At 43.8% G+C, this 13,807-nt stretch overlaps 1 protein-coding gene across 1 annotated transcript; it reads right to left on the bottom strand.

Moving 5' to 3' along the window:
* Nucleotides 1-1,547: 1,547 nt before the first annotated feature.
* LOC141569581 (nuclear RNA export factor 2-like) lies at nt 1,548-13,578 on the bottom strand. Its single transcript, XM_074323303.2, has 19 exons — nt 13,542-13,578; nt 8,526-8,709; nt 8,151-8,301; nt 7,489-7,572; nt 7,277-7,381; nt 7,080-7,160; nt 6,895-6,964; nt 6,658-6,746; nt 6,432-6,539; nt 6,148-6,257; nt 4,298-4,334; nt 3,805-3,873; nt 3,664-3,719; nt 3,421-3,528; nt 3,243-3,301; nt 3,024-3,139; nt 2,886-2,928; nt 2,251-2,323; nt 1,548-1,734 (listed from the first exon to the last, which is right to left on the bottom strand). Exons 1-19 carry the CDS (start codon nt 13,576-13,578, stop codon nt 1,548-1,550), a joined length of 1,767 nt encoding a protein of 588 aa, XP_074179404.2.
* Nucleotides 13,579-13,807: the final 229 nt, after the last annotated feature.

Below are 13,807 nucleotides of genomic sequence, written 5' to 3' on the forward strand. Positions count from 1 at the left end.
GTGCTTGTTGTTTATTTGTCTATCTTCTTTAGATAAATGTCTATTCAAATCATTTTACCATTTTTACATTGGGTTGTTTATCTTTTCATTTCATTGTTGAGTTGTAAGTGTCCTTCAGATATTTTGGAAATGATATGAGATACGAGATTTGCAAATACTTTCTCCCATTCCGTGAGTTGTATTTTCACTTCTTTGATAGTGTCCTTTGATGCACAAAAGATTTTAATTTTGATGAAGTCCAGTTTTTTCCCATTGGTTGCTTGTGCTTTTGGTGTCATACCAGGTGGTTAGGGGAGTGGGGGGGTTGGTAAATAAGGGTAAAAGGGTTAAAATATATGGTGATGGAAAGAGATCTGACTCTGGGTGGTAAACACACCGTGTGATATATAGATGATGTATTACAGAATTGTACACCTGAAATCTATGTGACTTTACTAACAATTGTCACCCCAATAAACTTTAATTAAAAAAAGCAACTATCGCCTAATTCAAGGTCATGAAGATATACACCTATGTTTTCTCAGAGTTTTTATAGTTGCAGATCTTATATTTAGGTCTTTGATCCATGTTGGGTAATATTTGTATATCGTGTGTGCTAAGGATCAAAATTCTTTTTTTTTCTTCTGCAAGTGGATATACAGGTGTTCCAGCACAATTTGTTGAAAAGACTTTCGTCTCCATTAAAATTATTTTGGCACCTAGTTGTAAATCAACTGACTACAAATGTCAGGGTTCATTTATGGACTCTCAATTCTATTGTATTGACCTATATGTCTATCCAAATATCAGTATTACACAGTCTTGATTATAGTAACTTTGTAGTAAGTTTTGAAATTGTAAGGATCGAGAATTATAAGTCCTCCAAACTTATTCTTCACTTTCAATATTGTTTTGACTTTTCTAAGTCCATTGCATTTCCATGTGAATTTTAGGACCCCCTCATCAATTTTGTGAAAAGAGACAACTGGGATTTTGATAGGAATAATGTTTAATCTGTGGACCACTTTGAATAGCATCACCAGCTTAACAACATTAAGTGTTGCAATCCACAAACATAGCATGTTCTGCCATTTTTCAGGTGTTACTTAATTTATTCCAAAAATGTTTTAAAGATTTCAGAGTATAAGTTTTTCACTTCTTTAGTAATATGTCTTCCTATGTATTTATTCTTTCTTATTCTACTATAAATGGAATCATTTTTAAAATTTCATTTTAGGATTGTTCATTGTAAGTACATAGAAAAACAAACGATTTTTGTACATTGGTCTTGTGATCCTGAAACTTTAGTAAACATTTTTTTATCTATTCTGATAGATTCTTAGTGGATTCCTTAGGACTTTCCATATGCAAATTATGTCATCTGAGCATTGTACTGTTTTTAAAAATCTTTACATATATCATCATAAAATTAGGATGCCTTTTTCACGGGCCTACTTTATTTTTAGAAGCAAAATATCCAAATAATTACTTTTCCAAATTGCCTATGTGTTTCCATTAGTCAGGCCCACGCTACCAAGCTCCTTTCTATATTCATACACCCACAACACTTACTTCTGAGACCACAAGAGTTTCATCCCAGACTGGGTGGAGAAAGCCAGCACCATATCCCTCTGCTCCTGTGAGAGGGTGAGCAGGGACCTGTAGACGGGCATATGCACTGGGATGGCGAAGGTGCTCTGGGTCTTTTTAGGGATAGTGTCCCTCACAAACAGCTCATCATTCACGATGAATATACTGGAGGAAAAATGGGCCATTAGACAACTGACGAATAAACAACCCCATGCCCCAAACAATGATCCTGCTCCCATTGCCACTCAGGAAGCAGATTCCTTCCATACCCCAACTGTGCCTGCCCCTCAGATTCCTTGGCTGCTAGCTCTGCCCCTCCCACAGAGCCCACTCTTGGAGAGATTCTCTACCAGCTTCACTAGATTTGTAGGTTTAACCCCAAAGCACTTACTCTGTAAAACAGCCTACAGGACAGGGCAGTCTAATCCTATTTTAGAGGAACACATTGTGTCACAGAAAGGTCACGTGACTTGATCAAGGTCACAACCTACTGAGTGAGGGCTCAGCAATAGAACCCAGTGCTCTAACCCCAGAGCCCACGCTCTTAACCCCTGTGCTGGACTGCTGCTTGGATCTACCTGTTGGCTTCCACAAAGTTGAGAAAACCCCAAGCACATACACGTTCCCACACCCCTGGGCCCAGGCTGGGCTGGGTGTTCCCACCCACAGTGCAGGACTCACCCGGAACTGCTGGCAGGGATAACGATGAAGGTCCGGGTGAAAGCACGCACAGAACCTTGAGACTTTCCTTCAACTTCCACAAAAGACAAACAACAGCCCCTTAGAGTCACACATGCTTCACACGCTCACACTGCCTTCCCCTGTCAGGGTCTGGCTTGACACTCATGCCAAAGGGAACAACTGTTCACTGGAAATCATGGTGTGGGGGATGGGGAGGGCAACAACAGGGGCCATCTGCTCTCACTGACAGGGATGTTACCACGTGCTGGGCCCTGGGACAACCCCTTCACAAGTTCATAGGTTTCATTTTTTGCAGCTACCCAAGAAGTGGGTATTATTAGACCCATTTTGCAAATGAGGAACATGAGAGGTTAGGTAATGGGCCCAAGTTCTCAGAGTAAGCATCTAGGACGACAGCCATCAAAGGCCACAGTGTGTGCCCATAACGCCCAAGCTGTGTGGGCATGGATGCAGGTCTCACCAGGATGGTTTGGGGGCAGAAGGGATTCGGGAGAACACAGAGGGAACAGGAAGGAAAGGGCAGGGATAAGGGATTTGGGAGAGTTCAGAGAGGGAGCCCAGCCGGGCGGAGGCAGCAGTGGGACATCTGGGGAGGGGAGTCTACACACACTCACCTTCCTTGAACTCCCCGTTGACAGAGAAGAAGAGCATCTTTTCCTGAAAGGGAAGGGCCCAGGTGCTCAGTCACCACCTACGCCTCCTACCCACCTACAGCTTTCTGGGCCTGCCCCAGAGAGGAAATAGGTGCTCACCGTCTGGAACCAAAAGTCCACTACAAAGGAGCTGAAGTCATGCTGAGTTTTGGGCAACACACAGAGGGAGCACACAATGTCACGTTTTGTATGCTTCAGCAGCTGAACCCGCAGGTCTGTGGGGAGGACAGTGAAAGTCATGGTTGCCACACCCTCGGCTCTATGACTGACCCCTTCATGCCCCCTTTCCCTGCCCAATCTAACCCATCACACACGCACAGGGGTCCTTGAGGTTCTTCATATTCCTGTTATCCTTGAAGTACTCAAACAAGCTGCTTCTAGGAGAAAAGAGGAACAGGAGGTGGTGGTCTGGCCAGTGTGGGTGTTTCCAGAAGCTGACTGGTGTATACTGGGGAGCCAGATGGCCCAAGAGCAGGGCCTGAGCTGTGATACTCACGGGGCAGGGTCTACAGGGTTGAAGGGAATGGTCAGGGAGAAGCAGGCCTCATCATGATAAACACGGAAGAGACGGCGCCGGTCTCCATAGTCATAAGTCAAGTAATACCTGTGGGGAAACAAAGGAGACAAACTATGTCGTCTGGTCAGTAAATGATACTTCAAAGTCCTTAGAAACAGATCTGTGCTTGGATGGCCTGGTCTGTCCTGCCCTCCCAATCCTGGTGGTCCCAAGGGCACCTACTTCTTCAGGAATTGCAGGACTAGACTCTTCAGTATCTCAGATATTTTATAGCTTTCCTGCAATCAAAAGACACTTGAGACTATGTTGCCGACAAAGTGTCCCTTGCAACACCCCAAATGTACTTTGATCCTTCTTTCTTACCTTGCAAGGCTTTATTAAGTAGGGTCTGTCAATGCCATTGATAATTGGTGATGGTAACACCTGGCCATCCTGGAGAAAAGAAGAGGAAGTCAGCAGTGGAGACCAGGGAGGTGGTCCCGGATGATCAGGAAAATGATGGGCCCAGGACAGGGTGAGGGTCAGAGGTCAGGTGCGAAAGGACCCTGGATATTCCATGGACGTGATTGCAATGGGTGTCTGCATCATGATGTCCTGGAAGTCTCTACTGTTATATTCGGGGTGTGTGTGTGTGTTTGTGTGTGTGTGTGTGTGTGTGTGTGTGTGTGTGTGTGTGTGTGTGTGTGTGTGTACATTTTCCAGAGAGCATATTCATGTCATTTTTAGGGGTTCATGTCCCTTAAAATGGATAAGGGTCTGCTGCAAACACATAATCTAAGCAAGACCCAAATTGCTTGAGGGCAGGTGTGGAGGTCGTCAATCCTAGTAAGAGACAATGATGAATGTAGGCACTTACCAGGCGTAACAACTTGGGGAAACAGTTCTTGATGGCACTGTCCAAAACCAAAAATAGAAAGGAGTGGTTGATAGTTCGTGTGGTAATGCTTCCGTTTAGCTAAAACACTGATGACATAAACAGATACCAGTGTGTTCTGCCCACCCAGCAGCCCCTTTGCCCCCCTAAGCCTCTGATTTCTAGGGTCCTGGGTCCACTCCCCTGCTGAGCACTGAGCACCTGTCATATGGGATGTCTGAAGCATGCAGTCTCATCTCTCTCCACAGCTTCACATTCATATCCATTCTCTCTCTCTCTCTCCCTCCCTCCCTCCTTCTCTTCTTCCCTCCCTCCCCCTCCTGTCCCCTGGGTAGCTCCGACCTAAACTGCCCTGACTCCCTTCTCCAGTGCCACACAAAACACCATTTGGATCCCAGGATTCAGGGCTTCTTCCCCCTTCTGCCTCCCTTCCTTCCTCCAGGTCCCCACTGAAGGCTCCAGACAGAAGAGGGAATGGGGTGGGAGCCCAGGGCTCAGCTACCTCACTGGGGGTCCAGCATTCTGCCAGGGCCAGGACACACGCAAGGGATGGGCTGGGATGCCGGGGCAGGGAGGTGACTGAGGCAATGTGCAGGAAGAAGGGAAGGAAAGAGAGGGGGATGAAGACAAAAAGGGAGTGAAGAGAGGAGGGGAATGATGGGGGAGACGTAGGGGAGTAGAGACAAGGGAGAAAGAGAAAGCAAAGCAAAGGGAAGGGAAAGAAGCTCTGCCATGGAGGTGCGGGTCAGGGAAGAAAACAGAAGGGGACATGGCTCCCCTGCTGTAGCACTTTCCTTCACCTGCCCTTGGCTGACCCTGGGACCTCAGGTAGGAAGGGAAAACATGCACCTGTTGGGCTGGGTGCCCGTTGGGTGCTGGTTGAGCCTTTGTCACTGGTTGGAGGTCAGTCTGACCTGGGAAATAGAGCAGCCAGGGGACAGGAGACCTTCCCCAAAAGGAGTAAAAGGTCAGGCCCCAACTCAGCCTGGGGTAGTGTCTGTGGCCTCCGACTATGATCACTGCCTTCTCTCCTCATGGCCCCTGTGCACCTGTGCACATCTTAGTTGGTTCCTCATCTGAGGAATCATACCTGTGTCAGGCTTCCCTGGGCTTCTCTGAAAGACCAGGCAGGAAAATGTGATGTGTAGAGGGAGAGAGAGGCAGTGCCCCTGACAGGTCTGTCCTTCTGTCTCCTCAACACCCTCTGCCCTCTGCCTTCTTGCCTTGGGAGGTGGTTCTGGACCCTTGACTCAAGGAAACCTGATTTCTGCCAAAGAGGGTCCAGCTCCTGGCATTGGTCCAAAGGAACAGATGTCATGTTGCCAGCCACCTGGAGCCTCAGCCCTCAGCATGGAGCAGGGATTACCCATGTCAGTCTGTGATTGGAGAAGAGACCCTTTTGGAACATGGGAAAGAGGGTTCCAAACTAAAGAAGATAGGGAAACTCTGTATCAACTCAGAAGCAGAAAGTCCTGTCTCAGCACGAGGCCCTGGGCTGGAGGAGCCTTCTCAGTGCAGGGCACCAGCATCTGGCCCACGGCTGGACCTACCTGGTCCTGGTGAGGTAGGGATGTCTTGCTTCCTGGAGCACACTCTTGGGTGGGCATGTTAGAGAACACTAGAAGCAGAGTGAGGAACCTGATACCAGACCAAGAAAACTGGTGAGCAGATTAGAGGAAGAAAAGACCTCAGGTGAGGTGAGAGATACAGAAAAGAAAAGGTCCTCCCAGAGGACCAGGGCTGCCACCTTCTTTAGATGGACACTGTTAGGGATACTCTGATCTCTCAGGGGGCAAGCATCCCCAGGAAGGGTGACAGTGGTTACCACCAACCTTGTGTAGGTGGACTGGTCTGGGAAAGTGTTGCACAAGGGGTTCCCTTTCAGCCACAACTCTTCGAGTTTCAGCCCTTTCATCTTGTTCACCTCACATATGGACTTCAACTGAGAAATATGAGAAAAAACCGGAAAGGGAGTTCCAGGGAAAGAAAGAAATCCAGACCTCTGCACCCATAACCCCTTCCCTCCCCCACAGGTGGTTTCCACTACCTCCTGTCATCACTCTGATGAGCACCCCCTCCCCTTTAACCCAACTTTGATCTGGCTCCCGTTTCTCACCTGATTTTTGGAGAGGTTCAGGATCTTGACTGTGGGGGCCATCTGCATAAGGTCAGACAGGCCATCCAGCTGGTACAGTTTGTTGTTGCGCAAGTTCAAGGACAACAGCTTTTGGGGGGAAAAAGTCAGAGTGACGGTTACTATCTTGGGCCTCAGGGACAAATCTGCCCCCTGACGATGAGTTCTGCCCTCTACTGGAACACCAGCACTGGGTCTAAGGCCTCACCTCAGGGAAATTCTCTTTGATGATCTGCAGGGTGGCAGCCATGCAGTTTCTTCGATTCAGGATTATATCGATATCAAGGCCCACCAAGTCTTCAGGAAGACGAGAAGAAGGAATCAGAAGGCTGAAAGGGTCCACGACCACCACCAACCCCTTAACATGCTACCATCCATAAGTCTCCTTTCCAGGCTGACCTTACTGTCCTGTCACCTGCCCTAAAATTATTAATGTCAGCCATACCTGGGTCAAAGCGGAACATCTGGAGGTCAAGAGCTTTCTGGGAGGGATCATATCGTTTGTTCATGGTCAGCTGCAGAGGAAGATGGAAAGTGCTGAGGCTATGGTGGTGATAGGAAAATTGGGAATCGGAGGAAGAAGAGATGGGTCTGGGTGTGTGCACACAACATGCCTTGAGTCTGCGTTACCTTTAGCTGCTCCATTTCCTTTGGCTCTAACTTATCCCACACAGAGTAGGGTACAGCAGAAGTACTGACAAAGATAGGTATCTGCAGGAAGGAGCGGTGGGGTAAGCACTAGGAACTCCAGTTCCAAAGAAGACGACCAGCCCCTGACCTATCCTTCTGCCCCTGGACTATGTACAGGTAATGCCCTCCACACACACCTCTTGGTTCTCCTCATCACAAATCTTGTAGCTGACATCTTTCAATGCAGAGGCGGCGCTAGCGCCCTGGACAAAGAACCGCGCCCAGTTGTTTGCATAGTGGAACTACAGAGATTGAAGCAACAAGAGTGACATAAGCCAATGGCCCCTGCTGAGCCAGGTCTCTCCCCCTTCCCTGTGTGCCCCAATGTGGCTTCACCGTCCTCTCTTACATCCACTGGAGTGAAAGGGACACTGCAATGGCTCTGGATTGAATTCATTAGCCATATTTTGTCATACTTCATCCCATCAGGAACCTAAGGGTGAAAAGAAAGGAAGGGAGAAAGGAGGAACAACATGCAAAGAAGGCTAGAGAGCAGGCCCAACACAGGGTTCTTTTCCCACCTTGTACCAAAATCAAAAGGACTTCTAAAAAGGGGACTGCAGACATAATTTCTTATGTTTGTGCCAAATATGGAGTTCTTAAATCCCTTTTTTTCTATTCCAACTCTCCTTGATTTAATCAACATGAGGTGTTAGATATGATACTTCTTTTATCAATTTCCAGGAGATCCTCCAGAGACCCAACCCTCCATCTCCTACAGTCATCTTGAACCAAACTGAGACATCTAGTGTGGAGTCGTTCCATTTCCTTGGCAGTAGTTCCACATTTGCCTTTAGGCAATCTCTTCCATTTTCCCTACAGTCCCCTTGCCTCCTTTATACTGCTTCTTTGAATGTGCCCTTAAAGGAACAAGAATGTTACCTCCTAGTAATATAAAGGAAAGATTACAAACTGTCCCCAACAAAGTACCTAGCATCTTTATATGAGACCAACATAAGTCTAGCTGACCTTTCTTGCTAGCATGTTCCACATATTTTTCAGGACACTCACTGTGATTTTGAACCAGCTCCCCAGGGTTCCATCTTCTGTGTTCTGCCCCACTTCTCCCTCAATAGGTTTTCTACCTTTCTGCACAGTAATCTGGACACGGCCTTCAATGCGCAATTCCACTCTTCTGTTGTGTCGGATGGTATTCGGAGTACTATGGGAGGAAGTGGAAAGAAGGAGGGTGGCCATAAATGCTAAGAAGTCTTGTATACACCTTCACCTCTCTGACACCAGGACTACAATTAGGACTGCTCAACCATTGTTTCACTTCTAGCATTCTTCAGTTTTCCAGTGAGAAGAAAAAAGAAGACCACGAAGAGTTAAAAAGTTGCAGTCCCATGGGAAGCTGCATACAAATGAGGCTGCCTGGTCACTTACTGCTTTACTTGGGGGACCTGCTGGACATCCTTAATCCCCTGTTTTCCATTATCCTTCTGGAGTTGTGAATGCTGACACTTGTTTCCACCATGCTCATAGCGATGATTCCTCTTGCCAAAATGACGTCGGAAACAACTCCAACTTTTCTTTTGTCCTTGACGTGAGTTACCAACATCTTTGTCTTCTGAAAAGGGGAACAAAAATACAAGTTTGAGAGCATATCAGTGCCCCACTTACCAGGTACCACATCTTAGACCAATGCCATGGTATGGCAAGCAAAGTGCCAACCTACCCTAAGGCACTATTGCCACATACTCCAGAAAGGAAACTCCTCTGCCTATCCAGATAGGAGAACCTTATCTAACATATGGTACTGTCAGGGGAGAGATGACAGAGGAGGAAGTAGACGAGGAGGAAGAGGAAGAGGAAGAGGAGGTAACTGTGTTGAACTTTTTTTAAAATGGAGCAGGATTTAAAAAGAAGAGAAGTGTATGCATCCATGGGTTAGACTGAACACCAGCCATACACCAGGACGGCATGCGAATCTGGCCTCTCTCAGGCCTCTCTAACAACCACACCAATACTTGGGAGGCAAACTCTCTCATGCTTCTCAAACCCAATCAGACACCAAACCGAATCCACCAATACTCACCAAGCTGTTCTTCTGCCAGGGCAGTACAAGCTTTAATGTCAGGTGGGACTGAGGTAATAGCCTCCTAAAACCTCAACCTCCCTCCAGCCTTACGCCCAAGAATACTCTGTTTGAAATATCCAGAGTGAGCTTCCTCTTTGTCCAGTCTGGAATGCCTTTCGGTTCAGAAGACAACTCTTTCTAACCTTGGCTTTTCTGTAACAAGGGTCTGAATAACTAAAATGAAATGACATTTCAAGTACCATTTCCAAGTCTCTAGGGATTCTTCTTTTCTCTTTCTATTATCAATATTTAATTTTAAAAAAATTGTTTTACTAAAATTAATTGGGGTGACAATGGTTAGTAAAATTACAAAGGTTTCAAGTATGCAATTCTGTAATACATCATCTATATATCACATTGTATGTTATCAATTTCTAATTTGACCCCATTATGGTCAGAGAACATGCTCTGCATGATTTTGATTCTATTGAAATTGTGAAGGTTTGTTTGATGGCCCAGGAGATGACCTATCTTGGTGAATCTTACATAGACACCTGAAGAAAAATTGTACTCTGCTGCTTTTGGGTGGAGTGTTCTACTTATTATGTAGATCCTAATAGTTTATTGTGTTATTCAGAGATCCTATATCCTTGCTGAGTTTACCTCAAGTGATTCTATGACTTGCTGAGTGGGAAGCTGTTGAAGACCCCAACTATAATTATGGACTTGGCTATTTCTCTTTTCAGCACCAGAAGTTTTCACTTTGTGTATTTCAAAACTCTGTTGTTCGGTGCATATACATTTATTATAGTTATATCTCCCTGGTGGATTGATTCTTTTTTCATTATTTAATGCCCCTCTTTGTCTTTTATTAATTTTCCTTGGTCTGACTTCTACATCTACTCTATTGCAGCGTGTAGCCACAGGTATGCTTATAAAGTGTCTTGGTTATATCACACCCAGTATTAACAACTAGAATCTGTTGTGGTCCACCTCTTCCCCCAACAAACACTCCAGCCAACATATGTCATTCACCATGTAGAAAGATTTGGAAGCTTTTCAGCATCTACAGAAATAAGATACCATCCACGCATAAGTTAGATCATATGGTGTTTGTATTTCTCTGTCTGACTTATTTCACTTAGCACAACATCCCCTAGGTCAATCTGTGTTGTTGCAAATGGTAGGATTTCATTTCTTTTTGTATAGCCAAGTAATATTCCATTATATATATGTGCCACATCTTCTTTATCCGATCATCTATTGATGGGCACTTACATTGATTCCATATCTGGCTATTGTAAAAAATGCTGCAACGAAACAGGGGTGTATATCTCTTTCCAATTATATCTGTGTACATCTGTTTTCATATTCTTTGGCGAAACACTCAAAAGAGGAATTCCTGATCATATGGTAATTCTATTCTTCATTTTTTTGAGGAACCTCTGTACTGTTTTCCACAGTGGCTGCATCAATTTACAGTCCTACCAACAGTGTACAAAGGTTCACTTTAGCACATGAATAGTTTCAAATATAAGAGATAGTCTGCTAAGAATATTTAATGATATTTACACCAACATAATTCTCCACTAACACAGTGCATGGAAGCCTGATTTCCTACAGTATGCTTAGCCAATCAAAAGTCATACTTACATTTTGACTGAGAAATTTCACTTTTAGAATTTGTCATGCAAATTATTCTCTGCCTAAATATATACCTATAGTTATAAAGCTGTACTTTACAGGCTCTTTAACACAGATGGATGGTGCAACCAGATAGTGTCTGATATTGTCAAAAGTGGAGTAGAAGTGATTGTGTTTAGAATCAAGGATGGACAGAAAGGCAGTGACATGAGTACCTGACACACAGAGTGAAAAGGGATGGATGTATGGGTCTGAATGATGAGAGTGAGCATTGGGAGGAGAACAAAACACAAATGGAAAAAGCCTCTGAGGTACTGAATTCATCCTGACGATATACATCTCGTGGGTCTCTATTATTTCACCTTCCAGTTGAACACCACAGAAACAGTTCCCACACAGTCTGAGAAAGGAGAGAGAGTACAGGGGAACAGCGTGCAAAGATGGGTCGCTTGGATGGAAGGCTGGAGTTCAGGGTGTCTTGGTTCTAAACATGACTGTACATCAGATTTTGCATGATTCCCATCCTAGTGCTCAATTAAGCCCTAACAGAGTCACACATTATTGGTTATGGGCATAGAACATGAGGTCATATTGGACAAGATTTGACTCCTAATGGTAAATTCTATGGTCCGTGGCAAGTAACTTTGACTTTATGGTGACCCACATAAATTTTTCCCCCTTAATCAGAGGATAGTAATAGTCTCTACCTCATGAGGTAATTAAGAGAATCGAGTTAATATATGGAATGACATGGAAAGCACCTGGAGAAATGCTTGTGACCTAGTAATCTTTATAAGTAAGTCAGCTATTACTAGGCCAGGTGCTTAGTACAATGTCTGGTTTTTAGTAAGGAAAGAATACGTGTTATTTGTATTCATTGTTACTAGTCCCCTGGAAAATGAGAAAGAAAACAGATGGGTGTATGGAAGAAGCTTTCAGTGTCAGCTATTAACATCTGATACGATTCAACACACTTTCATAAAAAAAAAATTCCACATATTGGGAATAAAAGAATACATCAGTAATCAACAGAGAAATGCGAATAAAAATCACAACATCCTATCACCTAACCCCATTAGGATGGCTAGCATAAAAAAAAAAATCTAACAGAAAATAAGTGTTGGTGGGGATATGAAAAAGGTGGAAATGTAGTGCACTGTTGGTGGGAATGAAAAATAGTGCAGCCTCTATGGAAAACATTACGGAGATTCCTAAAAATATAAAAAACTAGAAATATCATATAACCCAGCAATCCCAATTCTGGATATATAACCAAAAGAATTGCAAGTGGAGTGTCAAAGAATATACACACACCTGAGTTCATAGCAGCACTATTCATAATATACAAGTGGTAGAATCAACTAAAATGCCCAGCCCTGGATGGATGGATAAACAAATGATGGTACATACGCACAGTGGAATACTATTCAGCCTTAAAAACGAAGGAAATCCTGTCACATGATTCAATATGGATGAACCTTAAGAACATTATACCAAATGAAATGAAGTGGACACAATAAGACAAATACTGTATGTTTCCACTTACATGAAGTATCTAAGGTAGTCAAATGCACAGAAACGGACAACAGAATGGTGGTTACGAGGAACCGGGGGAGGGACAGGGGCAATGGAGAGTTGCTGTCTAATGTATAGAGGTTCAGATTTGCAAAATGTTTCACAACAATGTGAATATACTTAACAGACCTAAACTGTACACATAAAGATGGTTATGATGGTAACTTTTATGTTGTGTTTGCTACTATATGTAAAAAACTATACTACAGTAAGATTACTCAGAAGTAAATATTAATGAATGTATATGTTTAGGTGTATAAATATAAACATGAAGAAGTCAAGGAAAAGTAACATGTGAGAATGCCAACTGTGTTGGTAAACGAGTGGTTGTAATGCAGAATATTTATACTTTCGTGTCCGTGCTTTACTTGTATAAAAGGCTGGGTTGGTGTTTTGCCAGGTGTTTTGAGTGAAACACTATTCCTATTGACTCATTACACAGCTTAAAAGAAATAATTCATTAGTGATAATCAGATCCACCAGTCTTCTCTCTGATTAATAGGCTGCAGCACTCTGGATGGCTCACCCAATTTCACTTGATCCCAAATTACTTACATGTGGAAATTAGGGATTTAGGGGTAACCACCACTTTATCAAGATGTGAAGCACATGCCACACTCCAAAAGCTTCCCAATTCTTCTTTTCATCCCCCAGCTCCACATAAACCTTGATCTGCTTTCTGTCATGATATATCAGTTTTGCTTGCTCCAGAATTTCATACAAATGGAGTCATTCATCCTGTATGCCTTTGTGTCTGGTTTTCTGAGTCAGTGTAATATTTTTAAGATCCATCCATGTTCTTGCCTTTTTTATGACTGAGTAATACCCAATTGTATGTGTCTGTTTACCTTTGATAATGTTTTAATGAGGTTTCAGGAGGAAGTGAAAGTAGATATTTGTGTTAAATGAGCTACCTTTCTTGAAAAGTCTTCTATTCTTTTATAATCCATATAATTTCTTCCTTTATCACTCCTGTATTTCTCTGGGGAACTATTATCTTAAGACCTTTTTCAGCCTTTTCTATTCCCTCAGTGCAAATCACTTGATTTGTTGAGTTTGTTCTGTCATGCCATGCTTACCCTGGGTTGTGACTGTCTCTTGCAGATGAGGCTTCACTGCCTAGTCAGCCATTGGGCTCCTGGGTGCTGGGATTTAATCCATACCTTGCCCTGGCCTCACCAGTGGTTTAGCTTCCTCCATGGCTCTACCACTGGAGGCCACTGCTATACCACTGTGTTTAACCATTTCCTTTCTTTAGTATAAAGAGATTATTCTCTCTTTCTTACATGGAAATTATTCTTTCATGCTTCCCAGCATAGCTTGCATTTGTAATTATTGGAATACTATGCGTATTTATTATTGGAATATTATTATTCCAAAATCACAAGTATAACATTTCCAAATTAAGTACTGTAAAATGTTTGCACTC

This window comes from Rhinolophus sinicus, chromosome 18, assembly GCF_057876585.1.
Source record: "Rhinolophus sinicus isolate RSI-liver-muscle chromosome 18, RSI-T2T, whole genome shotgun sequence".
Taxonomy (NCBI): Eukaryota; Metazoa; Chordata; class Mammalia; order Chiroptera; family Rhinolophidae; genus Rhinolophus; species Rhinolophus sinicus.